Source organism: Heterocephalus glaber, unplaced genomic scaffold (assembly GCF_053883595.1).
Source record: "Heterocephalus glaber isolate CG9 unplaced genomic scaffold, H.glaber_assembly_v1.0 deba00001550, whole genome shotgun sequence".
Lineage (NCBI taxonomy): Eukaryota > Metazoa > Chordata > Mammalia > Rodentia > Bathyergidae > Heterocephalus > Heterocephalus glaber.
The window spans coordinates 24997282-25021979 of record NW_028258343.1 but is presented as its reverse complement, the minus strand read 5'-3'; the positions used below and the strand labels follow the sequence as shown (position 1 = coordinate 25021979).

Here is a 24698-nt window from a genome sequence, read left to right as displayed (position 1 = left end):
CCCTGTGCGCGCCCTCCCTCCCGCGCCGCGTCACAGCCCGCACCAGCCAATGAGCGCCGTCCAGGTACCACGGGGTGGGGCGCCGGGCGGGGAAGATGGCGGTCGAAGTGCCTGCGCGGGCGGACGCGGAGTGAAGATGGCCCGCCGCGGCGGCAGGGGGTAGCGGGCGCCCGGCGAGGAGCGAGCATGACGGGCCCGCACGAGCTGGCGTGGCGGCTGCTGCACGCGCTGCTCTGCCTGCACCGCGCGCTGTCCGCCCGGCTGCGCGCCCGCTTCGGCGCCTGGACGTGGGCCTGGAGGCGCTGCTGCCGCGCCGCCGCCGCCGTGGTCCTAGCGCCGCTCGGCTTCGTACGACGCGAGCCCCCGGCGCCCGGGAGGCCCCGGCGCCACCCCGTTAGGGCCCGCGCGGGCTCCGCCGGCCTGGCCCGGCTGCGCTGGCGCTCGGACGGCCGCGCCTTGCGGAAGCTGCCGGTGCACGTGGGGCTGATGCTGACCGAGGACGAGCGCAGCCTGCCGGACGTGGCGAGCTTGGTGGTGTGGGCCATGGCGGTAGGCATCTCGTACATCAGCGTGTACGACCACCAAGGTGAGCCCAGGCCCGGGAGGGGCGGGGGCTTGGGCCGCAGTGCGGCGTCTCGTACCTCCGCGGTGCGACCACCGACCTGAGCTCGGTGCTGGGGCGGAGGACCGAGGCCTGCGGTCTGGTGGGCCCGAGTGGGCCCGGGTTGGTCTCGCGTGCCGGGCCCCGCCCCCATCGCCCTCCGCTGCCCGGCTCTGACACCTATCGATCCAAGCACGGACTCAGTGGGCTTGAACCCTTGGCCACGTCCCTCGTTCTTCACCGCTGTCTAGGAAGGGGACCGTGTCCGTGTACCTTTGTTTCCCAAGACAGCCGAAGTCCGAGAGCCTTAGTCTGAGGGTTCAGAAGCAGTGATGGGCAGGCTGGGAGCTCAGCCAGTCGGTGCCACAGTCGCAGCCTCCGTCGCCCCGATCTCTCTAGTCGGTGCTGTTCAGTGTTTCACCCCGTGGTCACCCCAGTGTTTCTGGTCCTTGTTCTTCACAGTCTCACCCCCAGTCACGCCAGCCAGTGTCTCCAGTGCTGTTCCCAGTCTCACCCTTCCTCATCCTGCATTGTTTCTCAGGCTAAGGGCACCCGTCCCTGAGTGCAGCCAGGTGGAGAGGATTTCCGTGGGGTCCGGAGGTGGCGCTGCACACGGAGCCCGTGGGGCCAGGTGGGATTGAATTGGGTCTGTGAGGCTCAGGCGAGGGGAGAGCAGGAAGGATGATGGCACTCTTCTGTCGATGGTGCCCGGTGCCCTGTGTGAGTGAGTGACCCTTGACACTCAGTGACCGCTACAGTACTTGGTGCAGTTGACCCCCTGTAAGTTTTGAGTGAGGGAATGAACTTCATAGGGAAGTTTTATGAGAATGGAAATTCCACACTGATGGGGCAGGCACACTCCTGGGAACCTTGTGTCAGTTCTGTGGACTCTCAGGCTTGTAGGGGAAAGGCACACACCTGGGTGACAGGAAGAGTTTGGGAGTCAAGTATGAGGATGAGAAGGGAGCAGAGATTCTGAATGGAGGGATGGAGGGAGAGCTCATGCAAAGGAGCTGGGGTCCCAGAGAATACAAAGCAGATAAAGGCGAGGAAGGCTCTGAATATCAGGTTTGGATTTTAGTCAAATCCTGAATGCATTGGTGTTTCCCTAATGATGTGACAAGAGTGAGTTAGGAATATTGATGTGAAGGAAAGAAAACGTTTTATTTTCTGTTCAATACCTAAAATTACCTGTCTGCTCTAGAGAAGCTACAACTTGGTTTTTATCTTTAAATCTTCTTCAGATAGCCAGACTTAAGCACAAGGTTGTCCAGATAAGTAGTAATCTCTGGCTGCCCTATCATCTTCCTTGAAGCATCAGGTAACCAGGTGACTGAGGAGCCTGAGATCAAATGATGATTGCCCTGTACGGTAAAGTTTAATGTACTCAGCAGTTGACATCATGGAGCTACACAAACCAGTAAAAATCATTAGTCTGTCAGGAGATGACACAGTTTTGGACTGATCCAGCCACTCTTGTCTAGGAAGTAAAATAAGTGAGCCAGAAGTGGAGATTAAACACAGCAGTGTGGTGGATTGTGATGATTCTTTTAAATCAAGCCTTTTTTTAAATCTCCCAGTAGGAAGGAAATTTTATAGCTTAATCATTTGAGTTAGTGACTGCTTCCTAGCATGGATTGAGATGTTGCCACACTTCCTTGTTCTGGCAATTCCTGTCACTGACTTTGTGATATGACTCAGACACATCTTGTGTCATATTCACTGGAAAAAAAATGCTAACAAACATAAGTCAGGTTAAACTGAGCTCTGAGTGCTGAAGAAAGGGCTAAGAGTGTTTTCAGTGAGTGGACTTGAGGGGATTTATGTCCTTTTGTTAAAGCAGTTTTTTAAAGAAATAAGGGACAGTTTAATTGCTTGTGTAAGAAACCTTTAGTTTACCTTTCCTTGTTTTTTTTTTTTTTTTTTTTTTTGGGTACCAGGCATCGAACTCGGGTTCTTGCGCTTGTGCAGCAGGCAGCAAAATCAAGTAAATCCCTGGCCCTACCTTTCCTTGTTTTTGATTGACTGATCTGCTCATTCGTAGATGACAGGCTAATTGTCTGTTAAGTACCAGGTCCTCTAATGGGCGCTGCCACCCAGGAGAGAAAACAGGATGACCTCCTGTGCTGGTGAGCCTGGCATAGTAGAGGGCGTCTTCCTCGGAAGAGAGGGGAGTGACCTGGCAGGAGCACGTTGCACTTGGACTAGGTTCCCTAAGCCTACAGGGATGGGGTTCCCCAGAGGCCTTGTTCCCAGCAGACTGTTGAGCACTGGTGCGGAAGGGGTATGGGGAGCTGTGAGCAGCACAGGGAAGTTTGGTGAAAAGTTGGAGAATGAGGTACGATGAAGCCTTGGGCAACTCTTCTGTAAAAATCTACCCCAAAGTATAATGTTTTAAAATAGTTTCTATGTGGATTCAGTTCAGTTGAGCAGTTTGCCTTGGGGCCACTCAGAGTTGCAGACAGAAGCTGATGGGGACACAAGGTCTGTTGCCAAGCGTCTGGCGCCTGGTTTAGTGTTGCTGGCTGGAGGAGAGGGGAGCGGGCTGGTGTCTCTGCCTTTGCTCGGTCACTCCTCGTGGCTGGTGTGAGCTTGCTTTCGGGCTGTCAGACTTCCTACGAGGTGGCTGGAGCCTTCTCGGGGTGATCAGATGTCCCTTGGGGTAATCAAGGTTATTCTGCTCAGTGTGCTTCTTGCCTTCCCAGCTTCTCTTACCACTCTGTGTAGCATTGATTGCGTTTGTGCTTCCGTGACTCAGCGTTAGCCCTGCTGGAATGCCCCGTTTCCTTGAAGACGGCTGCCTGTCAGTGGGACAGTGGGTGCCAACCTCTGTGAGTGTATTCTGTCTCTCTCTTGACTTAGCCTGCCCGGCATCTCCTTGGGACAGTGCCTGAAGGATCTCTGTCCCCTGCCTTGGGTGTGTGTGTCAGGTCTTCCTCAGTGACAGTGCCACAGCTGCTTTCTGTCTTCATGTCTGCATCTCCTGGTGTGTGGCGTGCCATTAGGCCTGTGCGGGGTGGGCAGTGTCCTGGTGTTCACACAGGGCTGCCTTTCCTGCGGGTAAGCAGTCTGCTTCCTAGTGCTGCACCAGTGGAGTTACTGGTTTACACTTGGCACACTGACACAGACCATGTTGGCAAGTATGATTTTTCTCCTGGCAGTGTTGAAGGTCCAGGTGAAAATGTGACTGTATTGGGTGTACACAGCACAACCCACCCCGCAGTGCCTTCCTCCCTCACGAAGACGAGTGAGAGGCAGCCTCTGCTCTCGGCCTTCGCCCTGGTGTCCTGTGCCTCCTGCTGTCGGCATGCTGAGATGGGCTCTGGCCCTGTTCTAGCTGGGGCTGGCCCGAGCCGAAGATTATCACTTACTTCCGTCTCCAGTCTCTGTTCTCTAAACTTCTGAAAGGGTTTCATGCTCACTATAGTGCCAGATGCCTGTGCTAAGTAATCTTAGTAGGGGGTGTGGTTAGGGTTCGATGAGCTCTTAGTTTGTAGCAGGTAGAGGTTCCACAGGTCAAGAGACTGAGGATGAAAAAGCCAAGCTCCAGGTCTAGAACGTAAACCAGATTTTATCCAGAGACCTTGCACCTCAGTCCTGCGCCGTGTTGGCGTCCGCTGTTCAGAGAGACTGGCCACAGCAGGGTCCGCACCCTGCACCACGGCTGCATATGCTGGGGCAGCTGAAAGCCGGGAGAAGGGCGCTTACTTACCCACAGGTGGGGGAGCTATTCATAAAAGACATTAAGGACAAAGAAGAGCTCCTTTATAGCACCAGAGGACGCACTTTTCAGCCTTCTGTTTAACACCAGTACACCTGCCTTGTGTTGAGCTGTTACTTTCTCAGAGGGGCAGAGGCTCTTTTGCTTGTTTGTGAGACAGGGTCTCACTATGCAGTTCAGGCTGGGCTTGAACTCACTGTGTAGTCAGGGTGGCCTCAAATTCTTGGCGATTTACCTGCCTCAGCCCCTTGAGTGCTAGGATCACAGGTGCGCGCCACCACGCCCGGACAGAGTCATTTTTAAAATCTGAATTTTGAGCTGGGGATGCAGCATCACTGCTGCAGGGGCTCAGCCAGCATGGTTTCCCTGGCACTGGGTCACCGTCGCAGGCCTTTCCAGGGGGGCTCACCCAGTCCCGTGTAATTGTTGACCTATGAGCAGCCCCAGGAGCTCTGTTGAAGTAAATTGTTTAATGGTTAGATTTATTCTGTTGTGACTACTTTGGGCATGTAAACTTGTACTAGAGTTTTCTTTACTTTAAATAATTGCACTATGAGCATGTTTTCTTCTCCAGAGGCCCCTCAATAGTGTTACACTGTAGTTGAATCCTTGGAGAAATTAAACGAGGGTAACCATTAGGTAGCTTGTTTAGGTGACTGGTTTGTGGGATCAAACTCATGACCTGGTGCTTGCAAGGCAGGTGCGGTGCCACTGAGCTAAATCCCTGGCCCAGGTGACTGGTTTTTAAGAAAGGCAGGCCGATTGGAAGAATGTGTATTTGTTTATGAATAAGTACTGCTTTAATTCCGTAGCTGGTGAGATGCTTTTTTCCCTTCTTTTATCTTTATGGATTCACCTTAAATATTTCTTTAAAAAGTCTCTTTCTGTGGAAGGATGTGAACAACCACAGCAAAAGTTCTAATTTTAGATTTAAAAGAAGAAACCAGCATGTATTTTAGAAGACTATTTTATAGATTTGACTATACATTTGACACCAATTTTAGAAGCACAAAGGAATGCAGACAAGATTTGCTGTGTGTGTGTTTCCTTAGAACTCCTCCACTTGGTTGACTAAGATTGAGACCTGGCAATCATCCCCGAGGTCATTCTAACTCCCACTGCTGGCAGAGGTTTTAGGAACCCCACTGAGGACCTGCAAGCGGTATGTAGTCCAGTGGTGGACTGGGCACTGTCCATCCGGTTTCTGACGCCTGTCTTTGCTGCCCCTTGCTGACACCATGTGAGTGTGGGTCTCTCCGGTGCCGCCCCCTGTCTTTCCTTCCTGCTCGCTTCCCAGAGGGCTCTGGAAGTTTGAGCTGTTGCATCTTCATGCCCGTGGCCTGAAAGCAACGGGAATGAACCGTGTGGCTCTGTCTCCCTGGAGGGTGGTGCTGCCCGTCCCGGAGGGGCTCTCTGTCCCAGGATGCGTGGAGCAGCTGTGCGCTGACGCAGTTGTTATTTCCAACCCTGACTTCTTTGTGTTTCCAGACTTGTGTACGCAGTTCCTCTCCTGAAATCTCCATCTGTCTGTTATTGGGCATCCCAGATGTCTAACATGTCCAAACCAGTGCTCGAATTTTTCCCCCAAACCTGTACCCGCATATTATTTCCCATATCATAAAATATTCCTACTTTGCATCCAATTGCTCAAGCTAGAAACTTAGATATTGTGAGTCTTCCACCGCTCTGCACTGGTTCTATCAATAAACTGGCCTCTGTGGCCTCATTTCTTAAAGACATCCCAAAGCTGCCACTTGTTTTGGTTTCTACTGGAACTACTGAAGTTTGAGTTACAATCGGTAATGCTTCTGAGAATGCAAAGAAGCCTGTATTTGACCCTCAAAGTTTTTGTTGAGAAATACCGAAATTGTAGTCTCTTTGAGACACAGCTTTCCTATAATAATACTGTATATCTCTTCTGTAGATATTTCATACTGTTTACACTTGGGAAATGGGCTTCAGGAGGTGTGGTTGCAGAGCAGCAAAGCATAATGTGAAATTCCTGAAACTGTTTCCACAGACTTATTTTAGACTCCCAGGTCATTCACAAAATACCTGTTCCCCCATGAAACCACCTCAAAAGCCTTAAAAGGCTTTAGAAAGGAAAAATAAATAAATATAAAAAGAGCTGTATTCCAAGGTTTTTTTTAAAAGAAATTCTTGTAAAAAGATGAGTTTTATTTAATAGAGTTCATCGTTTTTAGAGGGAAATTTCAGAATTTAATAGTGTAGCAAGTTTACCATTGTTCCTTTATCAGAGTTTAAAGTCGTTACTAAATTGAACAGGGGGATCTGGCTTTTAGGCCAAATACTTAGACCTTTAAAGACAATTGCTTGACTTTTCTGGATCTGTTTCCCAATCTGTTAAAGGATAAAATAAGACACTTCTTCTGGAAGCCTAGTACTCGGCAAGTATTTGAAGTGTTTTCCTAAAGTCCCTTGTTCCGAATGAATGTGGTCTCAACTTCCTGTCACAGAAATTGCTTCGGTGATAATCACTTATTCCATCATTTTGCCTTTAGATTCTGGAAGGCAGGCAGTATGAATTACGATATGAGCAAAAGAATCTACGCATCATGCTGTTCCTGCATGTCCTGTTTCTGAGTCACCCTTATGCTGTGCTTCTGGTTGTGGAGTGTGGGGGGCTGAACCCTGAAGGCGGCCATGAGTGGTGGTGATGTGGGCGATCAGCACCACAGGTGTGATCGGATCTCGGATCTCGGATCTCGGTGGGGCCAGGCCTGGAGGCACGAAGAGCATTGGTCCTAATCTGTTCATCTGAGCACTCAGCAGAAATGTCCCCCGTCCGTCCCAGCCCCCCGCCTCGCCCCGTGCTGGGAAGTCAAACCCAGCCCTCACCTGGCAAGTGCTCTGCCACCGAACTGCAGCCCAGACCCCAAAACTGTATTTTACAAATTTCAGCTTTTCATCTAACTCTGCAAAGGCAAAGGTTCTGTTTAAAATAACTATGAAAATCTTTATAAAATACTTTGTAATTATAATTGTAATATTTTTCAATGATTATCTTTATTATTATTATTATTTTTAGACAAGATCTCTCAAGGTAGTTCAGGCTGGCTATGTAGCCCAGGCTGGCCGCAAACTAATGGGGATCCTCCTGCCTCAGCTTCCTGAGTGCTGGCATTACAGGCAGGTACTGCTACGCCAGGTGACTATTTTTCCTTTTAAATAGAATTTCTGCTTGTGTGTGTTAAGGAAGTATCTGCTTTGATTGTGAGAGGCTCCTTGAAATGTAAAGAACCAGTAGCCTCCGGTGGCGCGTCCCATCCCTTTAGGTTCTGTTGTTAGGTGGCATTTTTGTTCTGGCACTAATAGTTCAGCGTATTCAATACACATTGAACTATTAAATGGGATGCTGCTTAAGGGGAGACTGATGGGCAGGTGACACTGCAGCAGGCCTGTGAGGTAAACCGGGATTTACAGGTGTTGGGCGCGGGAATAAAGGGTAGGGTTGGAGCTTTTGTTTCTTTCTTTCCCTCCCTCCCTCTCCTTTCTCTCTTTTTTGCAGTACTGGGGATTAAACCCAGCCCTCCACCCCCATGCTAGGCAAGTGCTCTACCACTGGCCTACCTGCCTATCCCCCTCTCCCTTTTAAAAATGTGGAGACAGAGTCTCATTAAACTCCCCAGCCTAGCCTTGAACTTGCAGCTCTTCTGCCTCAGCCTTTCGAGTAGCAAAGATTACAGGTGTGTGGCACTATGTCCCAGCGACTCCATCTATTTTTGAGAACACAAAGCCTAGGCCTATGCTAGGGATAGAGAACTACAAGGAAATAAGTTCATTTGTTTCGTAGATGTGGATTGAATTACTTGGCTTGTTGTTAATATGTAGCGTTTTAGGAGCCATTGACTATAGTGAAGTTGGGAGATGTGGAGACAGAAGGTGTACCCCAAGATGAGTGGCCTGGTGGTCACCAGTGATGCCACCGGAAGGCCAGGCACTGGGCAGTAGTTAGTGCCCTGGGAAGGAAGGCTGCAGACAGGAGACGCTTCGGGAGGCAGCACTGTACAGGGGAGCTCGGTCTTGGCGGGCGGCTTGGGCTGCGGTATGTGGAGTGGACAGAGCGCGGGTGGGCGTGCGGGCTCTGGTCTGTGTAATTCATGTGCACAGCTCGGGTGGTGCGGTGTCCACCCCCGTGCTGTGCCCCTGCACACGCACTTCCGGTCCTCTGCTCGGCCGCATCCCCAGTGCTTGTGGTTTATGCTCAGGCTCTGCTCCTGTTTGCTTTAAACTTGATGAGTGTTGAGAGGTAACGGAACTGGGAGGCAGTTAGCAGTGTGGAGGAGCTGGAGACAGTAGGACCAAATCTTGATCCTTTTTTCATTTAAAATGTTAATGTTTTATTCACAAGTTGCATTAAGTGGTTTGTCTTAATTTTTGGCACCTTACATTTACACCCAGGATTTTGCCTCGCTCCTTTGGTGCTTGTCCTGGCCCCTGGGGCTTTGAAGTCCTGAGAAGGGCCGGGCCCCAGAAGGAGGAGGAACGCATGGGCAGCTGGCGGGGCTGAGGCAGAAGAGGACCCGACCTAGAGGCAGGGGGAGCGGGTAACCCTTTTCCTTCCAACCCAAAGGTGGTTGAAGGTGGAAGGGAAGCAGGGTGGTAACCCACGGTAGCACTTTGGGGCAGTTGAGTGGGAAGAACAAAAGGGTGCAGAGAGGCAGCGTCTGCTGACGGCCAACACCATCTTGAGGACTGGCTTGCCTGAGGGAGCACAGGTTCCTGAAGAGCTTTCCTCGTGAGTCTGCGGTGGGTCACGGTGAATGCACTGGTGGGAAGAGAGGCTGGGGTCTTCAGACACAGGTGCAAAGCGACGCGAGGGACAGGTCAGGACCTTGTGTGGAGCCGCTGTCAGAATGAGCTTCAGTCTGGCTCACGTGGGAGACAGACTCGTTCACTGTTTTATTTGTGATAAGCTCACGTCTTAGCTGGAACACTGTGGAGCTTTTTCTTTTGAAATTGAGGAATTATTTTTAAACTAAGACATTTTTGAAATTCAGGTGGTTCCTTAATTAATGCCTGTAGTACCTATCACAGCATATATGGCCTCTCTGTCCTTTTTCTGTCCTGCATAGATAATTGGAAATCTTGTAGCATTTATAAGCCTGTATCATATGTTTCTGTGTAGCCCTAGAGTAGAATATGCTTTCTTACTGTACGTGTGCGTTAGTATTGATTTGAGGCTAATGATTATATAGCCCCCACATCTGTAGCATCACTATACAAGTATTATGGTCCTTAAGATTGCTATTCAAATAACTCCTGACATGAGCCACTTTTCTTTAAAAATGCTGTTACTATTTAGGACCATATTTTCTTTCCCTCTTGCTCTCCATAGGAGCGTTCCAGATGTTCACTTTGATGTTTAGAGGCTTCCAGACCTGTGTCTGTAGAGTCACCCGTTCTCCTCTGGAGCTCTTGTCTGGAGCTCCTGTCTTGTTTCAGGGCAGTGACCCCCATCAGTCTCCGATGGTGCCCAGCCCCTGTGTGGGCCTAGAACTGGCAGAGGAGGTCCTGGCCTGCTCAGAGTGCTGTGTGCTGCCCTTCGTGTGTCTCGTGGTCATCTGTCACCTGGTGGCGCCCTGCCTACAGGTTCTGTCATCAGCCATCTAAAACGGGGTTCGTCTTTGCCTTTTACCCAGCCCCTCTCATGGAATTCCCCCACTTAAGAGAGGGCCGTACTCTGTGACCTTGGAGCAGGCAGGACAGGACAGGACGTCTGACCTCCCCGAGTGCAACACCGCTGGTGCTCCTCAGCACCTCCTCTGTGGTGAAGCCATGTCTTCTTCGCCCACCCATCCACCTTGGAGTCTGCTGCTGGGGTGGCCGGTGCTCACACCCGCCGAGTTCCCCCGAAGATGCGCAGGTCCGCAGTTCCACTCTCTCACCAATTGTGGTCACCTGTTTGGTAGGCGGTCTGGAAAAATCAGAGCCACCCTTCACTACTTTGTCAAATCCTTTGCATCAGCAGCCTCTGTCTTCTGAATATTGTAGACTGCTTTCCTGTGCGTGGTTGGAGGGTCAGAAACTAATTTTATTATTCTCTTTCTCTTTGAATTGACTCAATTTTGGTTGTGTCTCTTTACTTTTTACATAATTCATATTGGTTTTTCATTAAAAAATCAAAATTAGGTGATTAGTAGTAATGCACAGAGTAAATCTGCAGAGAAAATGTGTTAGACTGGGAGTCAGGAGCAGATAAATTCTTGGGAAGCCCCTTAAGGGCGTTTCAGTAAATAAAGATTTCTCGTGAATGAGCTCTTAAAATTCCTAATTGCCAGTAAGTAGTTAACCCTTGTCAGTCTCTTGTGTTAACACATTTCATTGTCCTGTTTGCCTTTTACGTTCTAGTTTAGGGTTCGTCACTATTGCTTTATTTAGGATTTGTTCTGTTTTGGATCTAGTGATCGTTTTGCAGTGAGCATCCATTAATAATTCAAAGAGATAAATTAACCTTAGTTACGATTTTCTTGTTTTCTGTTCATTTTTAAAGGTATTTTCAAAAGAAATAATTCCAGACTGATGGATGAAATTTTAAAACAACAGCAGGAACTTCTGGGCCCAGATTGTTCCAAATACTCATCAGAGTTTGCAAATAGTAATGACAAAGATGATCAAGGTGAGTGTGAGTGTAAATTGAATATATACAGGTAACATCCAAAGACTTGTATCTTGTGTTTCAGGCGCATTCTGTCAGTGTTTTCTCTTTCATTTTGCTGGTAGTCTTTCATGTCATCATTAATCATCAGATTTCAACTTTTTTCATCTTGTTAAAAGAAAATTTTCAGAAAAAGAAAAACTAATTTGTATTGAACACATTACAGATTTTATTTAACAGGCAGATTTTATAACTAGCCCAACAGAGAATCTGAAGAACAAACATGCTTACAGACCAGGAAATGAAGGTATAAATAGGGGCCAAACTGATTTAGGAAAGACGATGGAAACTTCCAGACTAGAAAGAATTTGCAGGTGTGGAGATAAAAGTTTTGCATTGGTTAGTTACCTAGAATCACCAGTTGTAAGTTGCGGTGGAATCACATGTGTATGTTACAGATAGTACATACATATTCCATTGAAATAGTTTCTTTTCAAGTCTTCACTTTTTAACTGTGCTATGATTGTACATGGAATTTTAGATGAGTAAATATTGCTAGCTGGCTTATAATTAAAATTCCTATTTCCTAGATTTATTCACAGTACAAGTTATTCTGAGCCCTTGAAAAAGGCGGCAATATATAAATAGGTGTGTGAGTGTGGTGTGGGATTTATTGGTCCTTTCACAGGAGAATAGCTAAGGTGTCTTAGTATTACACCTGAAGGGTATGCTTCTTGTTTACACTGAGAACCCTGTTTTATTTTGCTCTGAACTTACTATTTGGTAAAACTGATTTTCAGATTAGTAGGAGAGTGTGTTTAACAGTGTCTTGTTTGGTTCTTGCTCCAGTTTTCAATTGCCACTTGGCAGTGAAGGTGCTGTCCCCAGAGGATGGGAAAGCGGACATCGTGCGAGCCGCTCAGGACTTCTGCCGGCTGGTGGCCCGGCAGCAGCAGAGGCCCGAGGACCTGGACGTGGACATGTTGAACAGTTTGATGAGTGAGTCATGAATGTGTGTCTGGCTTGTCTCAAGGACACATTGTAAAGCAAGTACAGTACAGTATTTAGGTTCCTTTCATAAGCTAAAACCTAGTTTTGTTGTTGCTGCACTTTGAACAGTACTGTAGCTTAAAGACCCACACGTGAAAATGATTTTGAGATAGTGGGATTTATAGTAAACTCCCTCACATGAGGAGTTAGTGCCCAAGAAAGGGGGTGCATGTGTGACCAAACCAGGACCTTAGGCACGCTAGGCAAATGCTTTGTCACTGAGCTTTGCCCCTGGCCCAGGGAAAGCCTTGTGGGTTTTGCAGTGGTGAATATTGTTATGTTCTTGGAACTAGGACTTCTGCTTGTCAGCCTTCTTCTTTCTCTCTCTCCCTTTCTTTTTACTTTGAACTTTCTCTTAAGTGTTAACATAATGGCTTTTTAAAAGCAGTTCCAAGAATATTATCTTTTTTTTGTGGTACTGGGGATTGAACCCAAGGCCTTTGCACAGAGCTGCATCCCCAGCTTTTTTTGTAAGACAAGGTCTCCCTTAGTTGCCCTTGCTGGGTTCACACGTGTGTCCTCCTGCCTCAGCCCTGCAGAGTGCTGGGATTACAGGTGTGCACCACCATACCCACCTCAAAGGGTAGAATCTTACATTCACACATATTCTTTTTTTAGGGTTCTGTTATGCTCTACATATAGCTCTCGAATGAATTGCTACATTTGTCATATCATACCAAAATATAATCTTATGCCTGTGTATTTTCAATACTGTTTGTAAAAGCCTTTGGTTTACTTGTTCTCTCTGGAGGTTCTCTAGGAACTTCTTACCTTTACTTTAGGGTCCTTCTTACTAGCATTATTCTTTTCCTTTTTATCCACATTTTAGCTTCTTTTTACTAAATATGTAAAAAGGTCAATGCAAGTCGTTATTCTCATATTCAGCCAAAAAATTATGCTACCATGTAATAGTAGGTGGGTAATATAAAATGAATGTGGTACATCTGAATATGACTTTTTCATCTGTTATGTCCTTACTTATCTCATTTATAATTAATAACACGTTTACATTCCTTTCGGTTTACATTTAATATATAACAAAGCTTTGTGGTGTACTCTTTAGTAAAAGTAATCTGAATGCATATTAAACTGTAATGGAATAATGGAACTACTCACCAGGAAAGGGAGGAACTCTCGGTTTCCTTCTGGAGTTTACTTCTCTTGGGTCTTTAGGGTGTTTGTCTTTTTTCCCTGCTTTTCTGCTTAGAATGAACATGGGCTTTCTCTTTGCCCCCTGCTTTGATCGCTTCCATCTGACAGTGGCAATTGCAGCGCTGTAACCCACCAACAGTGGGCATCCTGGCCTTATTCTTGCTCCTTGTGAAGAAAGGCAGTCCTTCTAACAAACTCGTACCCATGAAGAGCTGCCATAGCCATTTGACTCCAAGACATCCACTTACCTTTCCTTCATGCATAGTGCCCATTACCTCATTTACTGCTTGGCCTTTCCTGTCTCGGTTGTGCACTTGGCTCTTCATGCTCTGCCTCCTCTCTGACTGGTGGAGACAGTCACTCTCGGGCCTTTTGGTCCTCTGACTCCTCGTTTCACGGATCCTCACTTGATGCCCACTCTTGTTTTTCCTGTCATTGTGGGGCTGTGTTGCCCAGAGGTTGCTGGCATAGTGACTATCACTGGACTCTGAGGCCAAACCAGAGAGCGGTTTATGAGCACACCCTACCTTGTGGCGCCTGGGTGGTCTTCAGATAGTCTGTGGGAAAGTGCTGAAGCGTTGAGCCCAGGTGTTTTGCCTGGGGTTGAAAGTCTGCCCTGAAATGAGATGCACACAGCCATCACCCTAACTCATGGTTCTGGCAGAGCTAGCAGTCCTGGTCCTGTCACTCCCAGAAGATTCCTTCTGCGTTCAGGGCCCACCCCTGCCTCCCGAGGCAGGCCACCACTGGCTCACTTTCTGACTTTTGTGTGTTCTTTACCTTCCTTGGTTTGCTCGTCTATGTTGACTGCAGTAGAGTTCATTACTTTTTCTTGTTGAGTATTCTATTTGTTTGTTTGTTGAGGTGGGGTCTCCCTTTGTAGCCCAGGCTGGCCTGAATTTGAGGCTATCCTCCTGCCTCAGCCCCCTGAGCGATGGGATTACAGGCGTGCGCCACCACACCTGGCTTTTGTTGAGTGTTCTTGTTTATGGATAGAAAACATTTTGTTTATCCATTTATTAGTTGATGTACATATTATTTCCAGTTTTCGGTTAATACTGATACAAGTTTTTGAATGGAGATGTTTTTCCCTTCTTTGGGGTACGTATGTAAGAGCAAATTGCTAGTGTTTAACTTGTTAAACACTACCAAACTGCTTTCCAAATAGGTTATAGTTTTTATATCCCTGTATGATATATTGTTACCTAGTTTTTCTTTCTTTTTTTTTATTGTACATTCTAGTGCATGTGTAGTAGTATTTTCTTGGCATTTTAGTTCACATTTTCCTAATGACTAGAAAACATTTCTCATGTGTTAATTTGTCATCTGTGTCTTCTTGGGTGAAGTATCTCTTCAGATATTTTGCCCATTTTTATTTAACAAGTTGTTTGATTATTGAATTTCAAGAGGTCTTTGTATATTCTGGATACATGTCTTTTATTAGTACTAAGATATAATTTACAAATACTTTTTCCCAGTCCATAACTTTCTCATTTTCTTAGTGATTTCTTTTAGCATTTGCAATTTTTATGAACTGCAATTTATCTTTTTCCTTGTATGGATCATGCATTTGGATTCATATCTAAGAGATCTTTGCCTAATTCAAAGTCACAGTTATTTTTTTTCTTGTTTTCATCTAGAAATTTTATAGATTTTGCTGTTACAGTTAGGCCTGTAATCCACTTGACTTCTTTTGTAAATGACGTGAGGTAAAAGATCCTAGTTGTTTTTCTGTCACTATTTGTTGAGAAGACTTGTTTTTTTCCCCTTTGAATTACTGTGGTTTCTTTGTTGAAAAATAGCTCATCATAGACCTATGAGTTTTATTCTGGGCATATCATTTTATTCCATTGGTCTAAATGTCTATCTTTATAAAATCTGTCTTGATTACTGTAGTCCACCATATTAGGTTCTGAAATTAGGTAGTATAAGGCTTTTAGCTTTGATTTCTTTTTTTTTTTTTTTCAAAATTGTTTTGGCTATTCATGGTCCTTTGCGTTTTTATTAAATTTTAGGGTAACCTTTCCAGTTTCTAAAAATAGCTCTGTTAGGATTGTGGTATGGATTGAGGTGAGTCTGTAGCTCAACTTGGGGGAAATTGACATTGTACAATAGTGAATCTTCTAGGTCTGTTTCTCCATTTATTTGAGTCTTGATTTTTCTCTCAACAATGTTTTATAATTTCATGGTTTAAAATTTCTACTTGTTTTTGTAATTTATTTCTAAGTATTTTAGTCTTTTCTGATGTTATTGTTAATGGAATATTTTCTAGTTTTATTTTCAGATTGTTATGATAGCAATTGGAAATACAAGTATTTTTAGTACTGATTTTATATCCTGTTCTCTTCTTAAAATTCACTTAACAGTTGAAGTACCCTTTTTGTAGAGACAGAATTTTCTAAATATAAGGTCATCTTATTACAAATAAAGACAGTGGTGTCTCTATGCAGTTTTATTCTGTTTCGTGTACCTGTGTAGTGTAGTGTCTGGTGGTTTGCACACTGGTTGTACTCAGACACCTGTGTGAGGCTCTAGCATTCTGTGTGGAACTGGAAAGTACATTCAGAATTGACACCAGTTCTCAGGTCTCTTGGCGTTTGCTTTTCCTCCTGCTCTGGCCCCACCCCCCTCATGGGTGTGTAGTTTCCCTGTCAGCTTGGATATGGAATCCACGCGTCCTTATTTCCAGGATCTTCCTGTTGATTTTCTGGTCATGGGAGATGCAGCCTCAGCCAAGAATGCTTTTGCCTTTTCTTCTCTGTCTAGTAGGAATTTGCATGTTGTTTTTTTTCCTTCTGGCCACAACTTCCAGTTTAAAATTCAGTCCATATCTTTTGGCAGCAAGAGGCAAATCCGCTAGTTTTTGTTGTCAGCCCCGTGGTACTAAAACTACTTCTCTGCATTGATTGGGAGTAGAAGTCTCAGTCAGGGCGGCCATAGACTCTTGCCGTTCTTATCTGAAGTTCTAGCTGTTTTTTTATTTTTTAAGGAATAATTGCCTTTTAATGGCTGTTTTTGCCCAATTAATATGTGTTTATGGGGAGGATATGTCACCCTCTGCACATGAATATTATCAGAAGTTTTTTTGTTTTCTTTTCTAAAGAGAATTGCTTTTGAGGTGACTGAGCAGTATGTGATCTGCATACTCCATTTGTTCCTCCAATGTGCACTATTGAAGTTGCTTGGGATCTAGAAAGACTGGAAAGCATTTTACTGCGTAGCTGGGAGTTGGGGCTTGGGGAGAAGGAAGGGGGAGGTACTTTCTCGGGTCCTTCTCATCTCTCAAGTTGGTCGTGTGGCCCATACAGCTGTGCCCTTGAGCAGTGCCTTCCAGGGTGCCAAGAGAACACTCGTACTGAAAAAGGACAGAGGGTGTTTGGGGCATCCACCGGGTTTAGGGTGAGAACTGGCTTGCCTGCCTTATCAGGTATCAGTCCAGTTACATGGACTTTGAGAAAAATCTCCGTGTTTGGAGTGGACATAGCTACTAAAGTACATATTGAGGAATGTGAGAGGCCCGGAAACGGAGGTGAAGCTCCTGAAGAGAACGGATCCATCATACAGCAGGTTTTGCCCTTGATCTGTGTGTGTGTGTGTGTGTGTGTGTGTGTGTGTGTGTGTGTGTGTGTGAGAGAGAGAGAGCAGTGTATTAATTTCGTGTGTATGTCTTTATTTCCAAGGTTCCAATCATTTCCCCGATCCTGATTTAATATTGAAGTTTGGTCCTGTGGACAGCACATTAGGCTTTCTTCCCTGGCAGATCAGACTGACTGAGATTGTGTAAGTAATGGAGAGTATACTGGCTCTGTTTCCACTCAGCAGCTGTTGGGCCTAGCATCGTCCTAGATCTGGTGGGAATTCCCAAAGAATTGCGATGCAGATCTTTACTTCAGACTCTTCACAATACCAGTGGCAAAATAAAGATGCACGGAAAGAGTTAGACACAAGAGAGTAATGGCTGTATAGATACTTGGTACTGACACTCACGTCTTAGGAGATGAGGAGTGAGCCGACTGGTTGATGCACAGAAAACCTGGGGTGCACCCAGGGTGCGTAGTAGGTATGGGCTGTCTGTATTTAAAAGAAAGGCTGAGAGTAGAGGGGGTAGGAAGGGAAACAGCAAAAGCTGGGGCACGGTTTAAAGAAACAGGACCTGGCTTGGCCTAGTGCAGAGTGGTAGCAGAAGTGTGCTGAGGGTGTTGGAGTCCAGGTGGCTCTCAGCACCAAGCTGAGGAACGTGTGTGACAGGAGACGGGGAAGGTTTAAGCCTCAGTCATGGGGTAAGTGACTGTTATTGAGAGGGAACTAGAAAGTGAAGGGGGCACTCACGTTGGAGGGGGAGATGTGGGGATTCTGAGGCTGTGGGCAGTGTAGGTCGGGCCACTCCGTAGGGCAGATGGAGAGGTAAAGTTGTGACTGGATGAGAAGCCAAGGCTCACGATGTTCATTGGGGGAGCAGCAGTACCCAGGGGAGTGCACAAAGGGTCCTTTGAGAAACGCAGTTTCAGAGGCCGCGAGGAGGGAAAGTGCGGAGTGAAGAGGCGCTGAAGAGGTGCGGGAGAACACATGCTTCGTGCCAGAGTGAGAGAAGGCTGTAAAAAGCCCGCCCCGCCGCACTGTGCAGGCAAGGAAAGCGGGGAGGAAACGCAGTTCACTCCCAGATCGTGCCCTGGGTGTCCTCGGGCGGGCACATGTGCCTGCCACTTGGTTTTCAGGTTATCTCAGCTGCCTTTCACATGGGCTCCAGGAATGGCAGCAGCGATAACTTGGAGTGATAATTGCAGAGTGAAAAGTATGCTTTAGAACAAATAGATCTTGGTATGCAGCTCAGTAATGTGACTTGGGAAAGGGAAGCTTCTCTCCGTTTGTAAAGTCGGCATTTTGCCGTGGCGTTGAGGGCCGGCATCTGCAGCGGACAACAGATACCTCCCGTGCAAAAGGCTTCCCTGCGGGCTGTCAGCACCGCGGCCGTGGATCTCTCCCTGCTGTGGAGGCCTGCACTGTCTTCTCCTCACTAGATGGAGGCCCGTAATGGGGCGGGGACAGTGTCCTGCTTCTGAGGCGCATCTCGGGGAGCAAGCGACAGGGGATGGTCAAGAACCTGAGAGGCGGAAGATGCGGGCCTTGGCAGGAGCAGCCTTCAGTGTCTGGAGGGCATTGCTGCAGTAGATGGCCAAGACAGAAGAGTGGTAGTGGAGATTACTGAGCTGTGCCTTGATGCCAGTAAGAGACTTTGATTAGGAGACAGAGGTGGTGCCTTGTTCCAGAATTTCTGGCAGTCAGGAAGGATGACAAAGGCACAGCTCACAGGAGCCCCCAGTCTGGCAGCTGGGCTGGTGAGTGTGACCCGGGGCCACGTGCAGTTTCCAAGCCTTACTGTAAAGCTGTAGACGCCAGTTCAGGAATCTGCCTAAAGGGAGCTTCCTGGTCTGGTCGGGGGAGCCCTTGGGTTGTGGTTCTTCCCGTCCTTACCGTGTAATCACTCCTAGAGCCGGGGGTGGGGAGAAGGGCAGGCAGAGGTTCCCTGAGAGGTTTCATCGGGATGCTGGGCAGCCCTGCCCTGCCCGGGCTGGGCACTGCGTTCACGTGCTGGCCTTGGAGCTGCTGGAGTGGATTAGAGGGAGATGCTTCCACACGGACCTGCAGCATGGACTTAGTCTAGGCTTTGCTGTAACGGGCGGGGTGTGAAAGCAGCTCCCTATGCCTGCTCTCATCTCCTTAGGCAAAGAAGGGCAGACTCGTTTTCACTTAAACTGCTCCACAGTGGGGTTACCAGTGTCCCGGTAGAGACGGTTTGCCTTATTCTGATCGTAATCTGCCGCCTTCTGTCCTTTGCCTCTTCTCAGTCATTGTCCTCTGGTTCCCCCAGCACATTGCAGTGACCCTCTAATGGGTTTTCCCCTGTGCTTCCTTTTCAGCTCTTTGCCTTCCCACCTAAACATCAGTTATGAGGACTTTTTCTCTGCCCTCCGCCAGTATGCAGCCTGCGAGCAGCGCGTGGGGAAGTAGTGAGCCCTGGTCGCTGCTTCGGGCTTGGGGAGAAGAGACCTGGGCACTCTGATGTTTACAGACACCTGCGAAACCCTGTCTGCACCGCATTCCTATTCCTCATAATTTAATCAGCAAACACAACAAAGTGTCTTACTTGAGATGAGTGAGTGTGTGTATGCGTGTGTGTGGGGGTGTGTGTGTGTGTGGAAGGAAGTCAACTTATCAGTCGGGGAGTATTGGAGAACAAGTACATAAACCTACAACTTGGAGCGAAGAGCAGCCGTCTTCTAGGAGCTGAGATTTCAGATTTGAAGTCTTCAGGCCCTGCTGCTTCCCTGTTTCTGTGGGGAGTGGAGGGATGGATCAGAGCTGTTTTGGTTGTTGTTTGGGGAGAACTGAATGGTTTTGTTCAGTCTTTCCTAGTGACCAAACTCTAATTTTTAAGAATAGTGTAAGAACTTAATAAATGGAAGTCTTCTCATTTGAGGGAGTTCCCGAGGAGTGGGGTTGGGAACACCCAGGTTCACACATCCGTCCATGATCATTTCGGACTTCACTATAGTCAAACAGTGCAACTCGAGAATGTCTCTCTGGGGTCTTGGTGTTGTGAAGAACATTTGAAAAAGAGCTCTTACTATAATGAAATGCAGAGTTGTAAAAATTTAAAGATTGAATTAGGCAGTCAAAACCCAAAATGAGTAAGTTGTAATATTAAAAGTAAAGGTGAAAGTTTTCCTTAAGGAAGGTTTTAATTTCTTTTGTTGTTTAGTGAGTTGTATGTTATATAGCACCCAAAGCCAGTAGAATATTTCCATTAATTGTTCTGAGCATTTAAAAGAAGTCAGAACAGTACTTTCTCTCAAAATCAACTTGTTTCTCTTTGGAGTAACACCCGGGGTTTATTCATCAAACCCTGTTGAGATTTTGCATAAAAGAGTAAGGAAGATTGAGGCTTGTGTGGGAAGTACAATATTACCACAATCTACAAAAATAAACTCACCTTCCACAGTCTCCTTTGTAACAGAGAACAGCTCTGGTTCTGTTACTTTACAGATGAATCAGCCACTTCTTGGTAGGTGTTTAGTATGTTTTCCCTCACTGCTGACCCTGGGACAGACACATTCCTCGTACTGGACAGACTGTGTTCAGATCACTGTCCAGTCCTCAAGCCTCTCGTCATCCAGAACTGTGCACTGAGAGTGGAGTAGCCTGCAAACGGAGAAGTCTGAAGAGTAGCAGACCAGACTGGGTTTGGGAAGTGTGCTTGGAACTGCTTGTCAGATTCTAAAGTGGTGAAGAATAAATGTTTCGACTTTGGATTTTAAAACCCCATTTATGATTTTAAAACTACACTTGAAATAAAAATGATTAAACTAAATTTTGGTCCAGTGACATTACTTTGCACTTCATAGTTCTTTGTATTTTTTTAAGTCCTAATTTATTTCCAAGTTTTGTGTGAAGCTACAGCATATCTAAACTATTAGAAATTTTCTATTTCTGTTATGTGCTGTGATTCACGTCCTATTGAGTATTATTTTACCTAAGCCTTTTGTATGATAGATGATATAAATGTCATTTATAAATATTTTGCAGTCTGTACAGCTTTAATAAATTTAATGGGCCCAATTGAAGAAGGGAGTTAATGTTTGTTAAAATGGAATTAGTTAAATAAATTACCTATTGGGTTGTAGCCCAAATCTCCACAAGATTTGAGTATTTGAATTTTCTACTCTTCTCTTCGTTCACAGTATTGTATGTTTGTCAGAATAAAGCTGTAGTCCATTTCTCAATCTGCTGTATTCTGAGCAGAGACTCGGGACATGTTCAGGTAGACCCTTCCTGGAACTTTCTCACGTGGTGCACCTGCTAGTGCAGTCTACAATTTGAACAGCGTTGCTTGTTCCAAAATTCTTGTCAAAATCCTCACAACCTCTCTGTCGTAGGAGCTTACAATTGATCATTGTAAAGAAAATCGTGTGTCTGTATGTGCATCGAAGGCATTGTCTTTAAATTGCTTCTTCTTAACATTCCCCACAATGGGAAAATAACCAAATGGAGCCCTCTACATGGCTGGAGCAGAGCAAGAAGGGAGGATTTGAATTCCATCCCTAATTCAAGTTGTGGTTTGCTTCTTAAAGCTGTAAAGTCCAAGTGCTGTGAAGTCGAAAGGCTGGTTCTTTTGGTACCAGGGATCGAACTCGGGTCCTTGCGCTTGCGCAGCAAGCGGCGAAACCACTGAGCTAAATCCCCGGCTGAAAGGCTGGTTTTAATGTGAATAGTGAAGTATGGTCTATTGTGACAAAGGCTGAAGAATGCCTGTCTCTGAGCAGATGTTTAATATTAATGAACAGTGCCAAATACACTGTGCATATCAATAATTTAGTCTTTGTATATTAATCAGCTCCCTCCTGTGTGACGGAACCATGCATAGAATCAGTTCGATCCTTGTGATGTTTTGTATGACTGTAGACTTTGGCAACATGTAAATAATTGTACAGCAAATTTTTATGATTATGGAATCAAATTTATTAAATTTTATTATTGAAAGTTGAAACTCAAAATGTATGAACAAAAACCAATAAAAGAGTGTACTCTTTTCGTGGTCTGTAGTATTGAGTGTTACATTTATTCTGAACCTTTAGGGACTGCAGAAATGTAATGAGAAACTCCTATGATAAGATAGCAGTACTAGTTTTTAAAGATCGTATGCTCTTGGTTGAAATATATTCCCATTTTTAACAGCTCAAACATTTGAAATCTTACAATGTTATTTGCCTTTTGTTAGATAATAAAAATTCAGCTTCACAGTTGCCAGGATTTTCAAAATTCCACAGCAACTAAAAATCTGAGCTATTTTCACTGAATATGGAATTGCCAAATTAAAAGTATGTGTACTCCTTTAAAAAGGAAGTTGATAGTTCTTGTCGAAGCAGGAAATTGAAAGGTAAGAGCTGTAGTTTGTCTTGTGCTGCATATTCACTGTCTAACCTGAAGACATAGTTGTAAAACAGTTGGCTTTTTGGGCATGGTTTTCATCTAAAATCAAGTTTGTCGAAGGTCATATTTTAACTCTGGGAAATGTTTTTAACAAAATTACCTAGAAGTTTGAGGATAGTTTGAAATAAAACCCAGGAAATAAGATCAGTGTCAGCAGTTGCCCAAGACCCTAGATAACTGGGCTGCGTAGTGATAAGACTGGTGGAAAAGAGGAACACAAAGAATTTTCATGAGGTTTTAAAAAAAAAATCATACAAAAATGTAAGAGGATTCAGAGAAGCATAAATGAAGGAAAATAACCTCATTGATTACTGCTGACAGTCCTTCCAGAATTTTTTTGTACTTTTATTTAAAAAATGTATCCCACTGTATCAGGTTTAATAAATTCTTTTAAAACTAAAAGCTAGCGTATGAGAGTTTTGTTTTGTTTGGTTTCTCTGAATGTAAAGTTATATCAGCCCATGAAAATGTTTGGAAAAAGTCTCATCCACATTCGATTTTATTCCATATCCTTCAGATAATTGTTTATTGCCACCCTGTAACAATTCAGGGACTATAAATTAATTTTAGCATTACTCATTTCCTGAGTATTGCAAAAAATAATCCCAAGTCAAATTTTGGATGACCTGCTGTTGATGTGTTAATACTTCTTTTCACTAATGCTAGTAATTTAAGTTTCTGTTAAGGACACGAAAAATCCCTGGTCTTGGAGAAGGAAAGGCTGAGCAGGGCAGAACAGATCAGAACCCGGGTTAGGTACCGGCAGCACGGCTTCCTACTTGGATCTGTTGTTTCCGTCCTGTGGACATTTATTGCAGTAGTGTATCTTTTATGGGTTTGATTCACAGAGCCCTTTAATAAATATATTTTGCCATCAACCCTCAGTAACAGCTGTCCGTACATAGCGGCTGTGTTAGGTTTCTTTCACATCTCAGAGAAACGGGTGGGTGATAGCAGATTGCAGTTAGAGAAAACGGGCGTGAGGAGTGCTCTGCTGGCCTGGGGCTGCTTGGCATGGTGTGTAGTGCAGGGCTCCTCCCCGCCCCGGGTCACAGGTGCTTTTCCCACTGCTGAGTCAAAACACCCGACACCCTCAGAGGAGGAGAGGGTTGTGCAGCTCACAGCGTAGCGGTTTCAGTGCGTAGCTGGCTCCACGGCGGGGTGCCCTGGCAGAGGGGCGTCATGGCAGGCAGAAGACAGCAAAAGCAACGAGGGAGAAGTGGAACCTCTCCCCTTATATCGTACCCAGGCTGAGGCAGACCCATCTGTACGGATTCAGTAGTCACACACCCTTAGTCCCAGCGTCACCCACTCTAGATTCAGCCACCTCTGAAAACCCCCACCTATGACTGCATGAGGCTTTGGAGACATCTAGACACAACACCCGGGACTTTTGATGCTGAAACCAACAGCCTCAGGAAGAGAGCAAGGGCCCACTAGACACACTGTCCTGCAGGACAGCCCTTAGCACGAACTTCCCAGCCTGGGTGTCAGAAGTACTGTGCTTCATTTGTCACTTTTTGGGAAGTGAGTGTTGTGACTCGGGCGCTGCTGGGGATCAGTGAAGCGCGTTTCTGGGTGCGCGTGGAGGCGTGGTCTTGGCGTGTCTGGCCACTGACTCTTCCCGGGCCTCTTCCTCTGCGCTGCTTCCCCGTCTCCATGAACTGAGCAGCTTTGTTCTGCCAGGCTCTTCTGTCCTGGCACTCCTGCCTGGGAGCCAGCTGACATGGGCTGAACCCGTAATCCATGGGCCAAATTAAACCTCTCCTTTAAGCTGTGGGTGTCTGTTATTTGGTCCCAGAACACGAAGGGCTAAGTAATACAGGGAGTGATGCTGCTGAATGTTGCCTAAAATAAGCTATGTGATACTTGAAAAAATCAGTTTCTTTAGATTTGAGTCTAGAGAGAAAAATTACATATGCCTATTTTAATTATGAGATTATAACTTTTCCACTGAGTTTTTATTCATTATATTCACACATTTATCCTTGACATTTTGCATTCTACCAGTTTTTGAAAGCCTATCAGTTTTTTATGTAAAAGAAAATGTTTTCCACGTGTATAAATATAAGTAATGTCATGCTTCAAATCACGCATTGTAAAAAACATTAAATTCATTTCATTCATCCTGCAGATAATTGTGATTTCACAATTTAATAACTACTTACATTGTTCTTAAAAATAATCTTTAAGGTCAGGTGTGGTGGCACACGCCTGTGATCCCAGCACTCAGGAGGCTGAGGCAGGAGGATTGCTGCAAATTCGAGGCCAGCCTGGGCTACCTAGTGAGTTCAAGGCCAGCCTGGACTACATAGGAGACCCTGTCTTATTTAAAATACTTATTTTAACATACTTCATCCTTGTTTTTGAGATCACATCTCCAAGAATAATAACTGTTACCTTTCAGTACCAGGACAGAGTACGTAGGAAAAATCAGCTCAGTGGAGGAAAGGTTTGTTCCTGTTTGGGGTCTCAGTTCAGCCTGGGGCAGCGGAAGCAACTGGCGGGCACAGCTGCTCTCTCCGAGGCAGCTGCAGAACAGAGGAGCTGTGCCAGTATCGCTTCCT

At 45.9% G+C, this 24698-nt stretch overlaps 1 protein-coding gene across 1 annotated transcript; it reads left to right on the top strand.

Moving 5' to 3' along the window:
* Positions 1-60: 60 nt before the first annotated feature.
* On the top strand, positions 61-21743 carry Nus1 (NUS1 dehydrodolichyl diphosphate synthase subunit). The gene is made up of 5 exons (XM_004860165.3): positions 61-586; positions 10837-10962; positions 11791-11940; positions 16824-16923; positions 19062-21743. Exons 1-5 carry the CDS (start codon positions 187-189, stop codon positions 19150-19152), a joined length of 867 nt encoding a protein of 288 aa, XP_004860222.2. The 5' UTR covers positions 61-186; the 3' UTR covers positions 19153-21743.
* The last annotated feature ends 2955 nt before the right edge of the window (positions 21744-24698 follow it).

Coding starts and splice junctions, on each gene's coding strand:
- Nus1 (XM_004860165.3), top strand. CDS start 187: ATGACGGGCCCGCACGAGCTGGCGTGGCGGCTGCTGCACGCGCTGCTC. Junction 587..10,836: donor CAGCGTGTACGACCACCAAG/GTGAGCCCAGGC, acceptor TCATTTTTAAAG/GTATTTTCAAAAGAAATAAT. Junction 11,941..16,823: donor CATGTTGAACAGTTTGATGA/GTGAGTCATGAA, acceptor TTTATTTCCAAG/GTTCCAATCATTTCCCCGAT.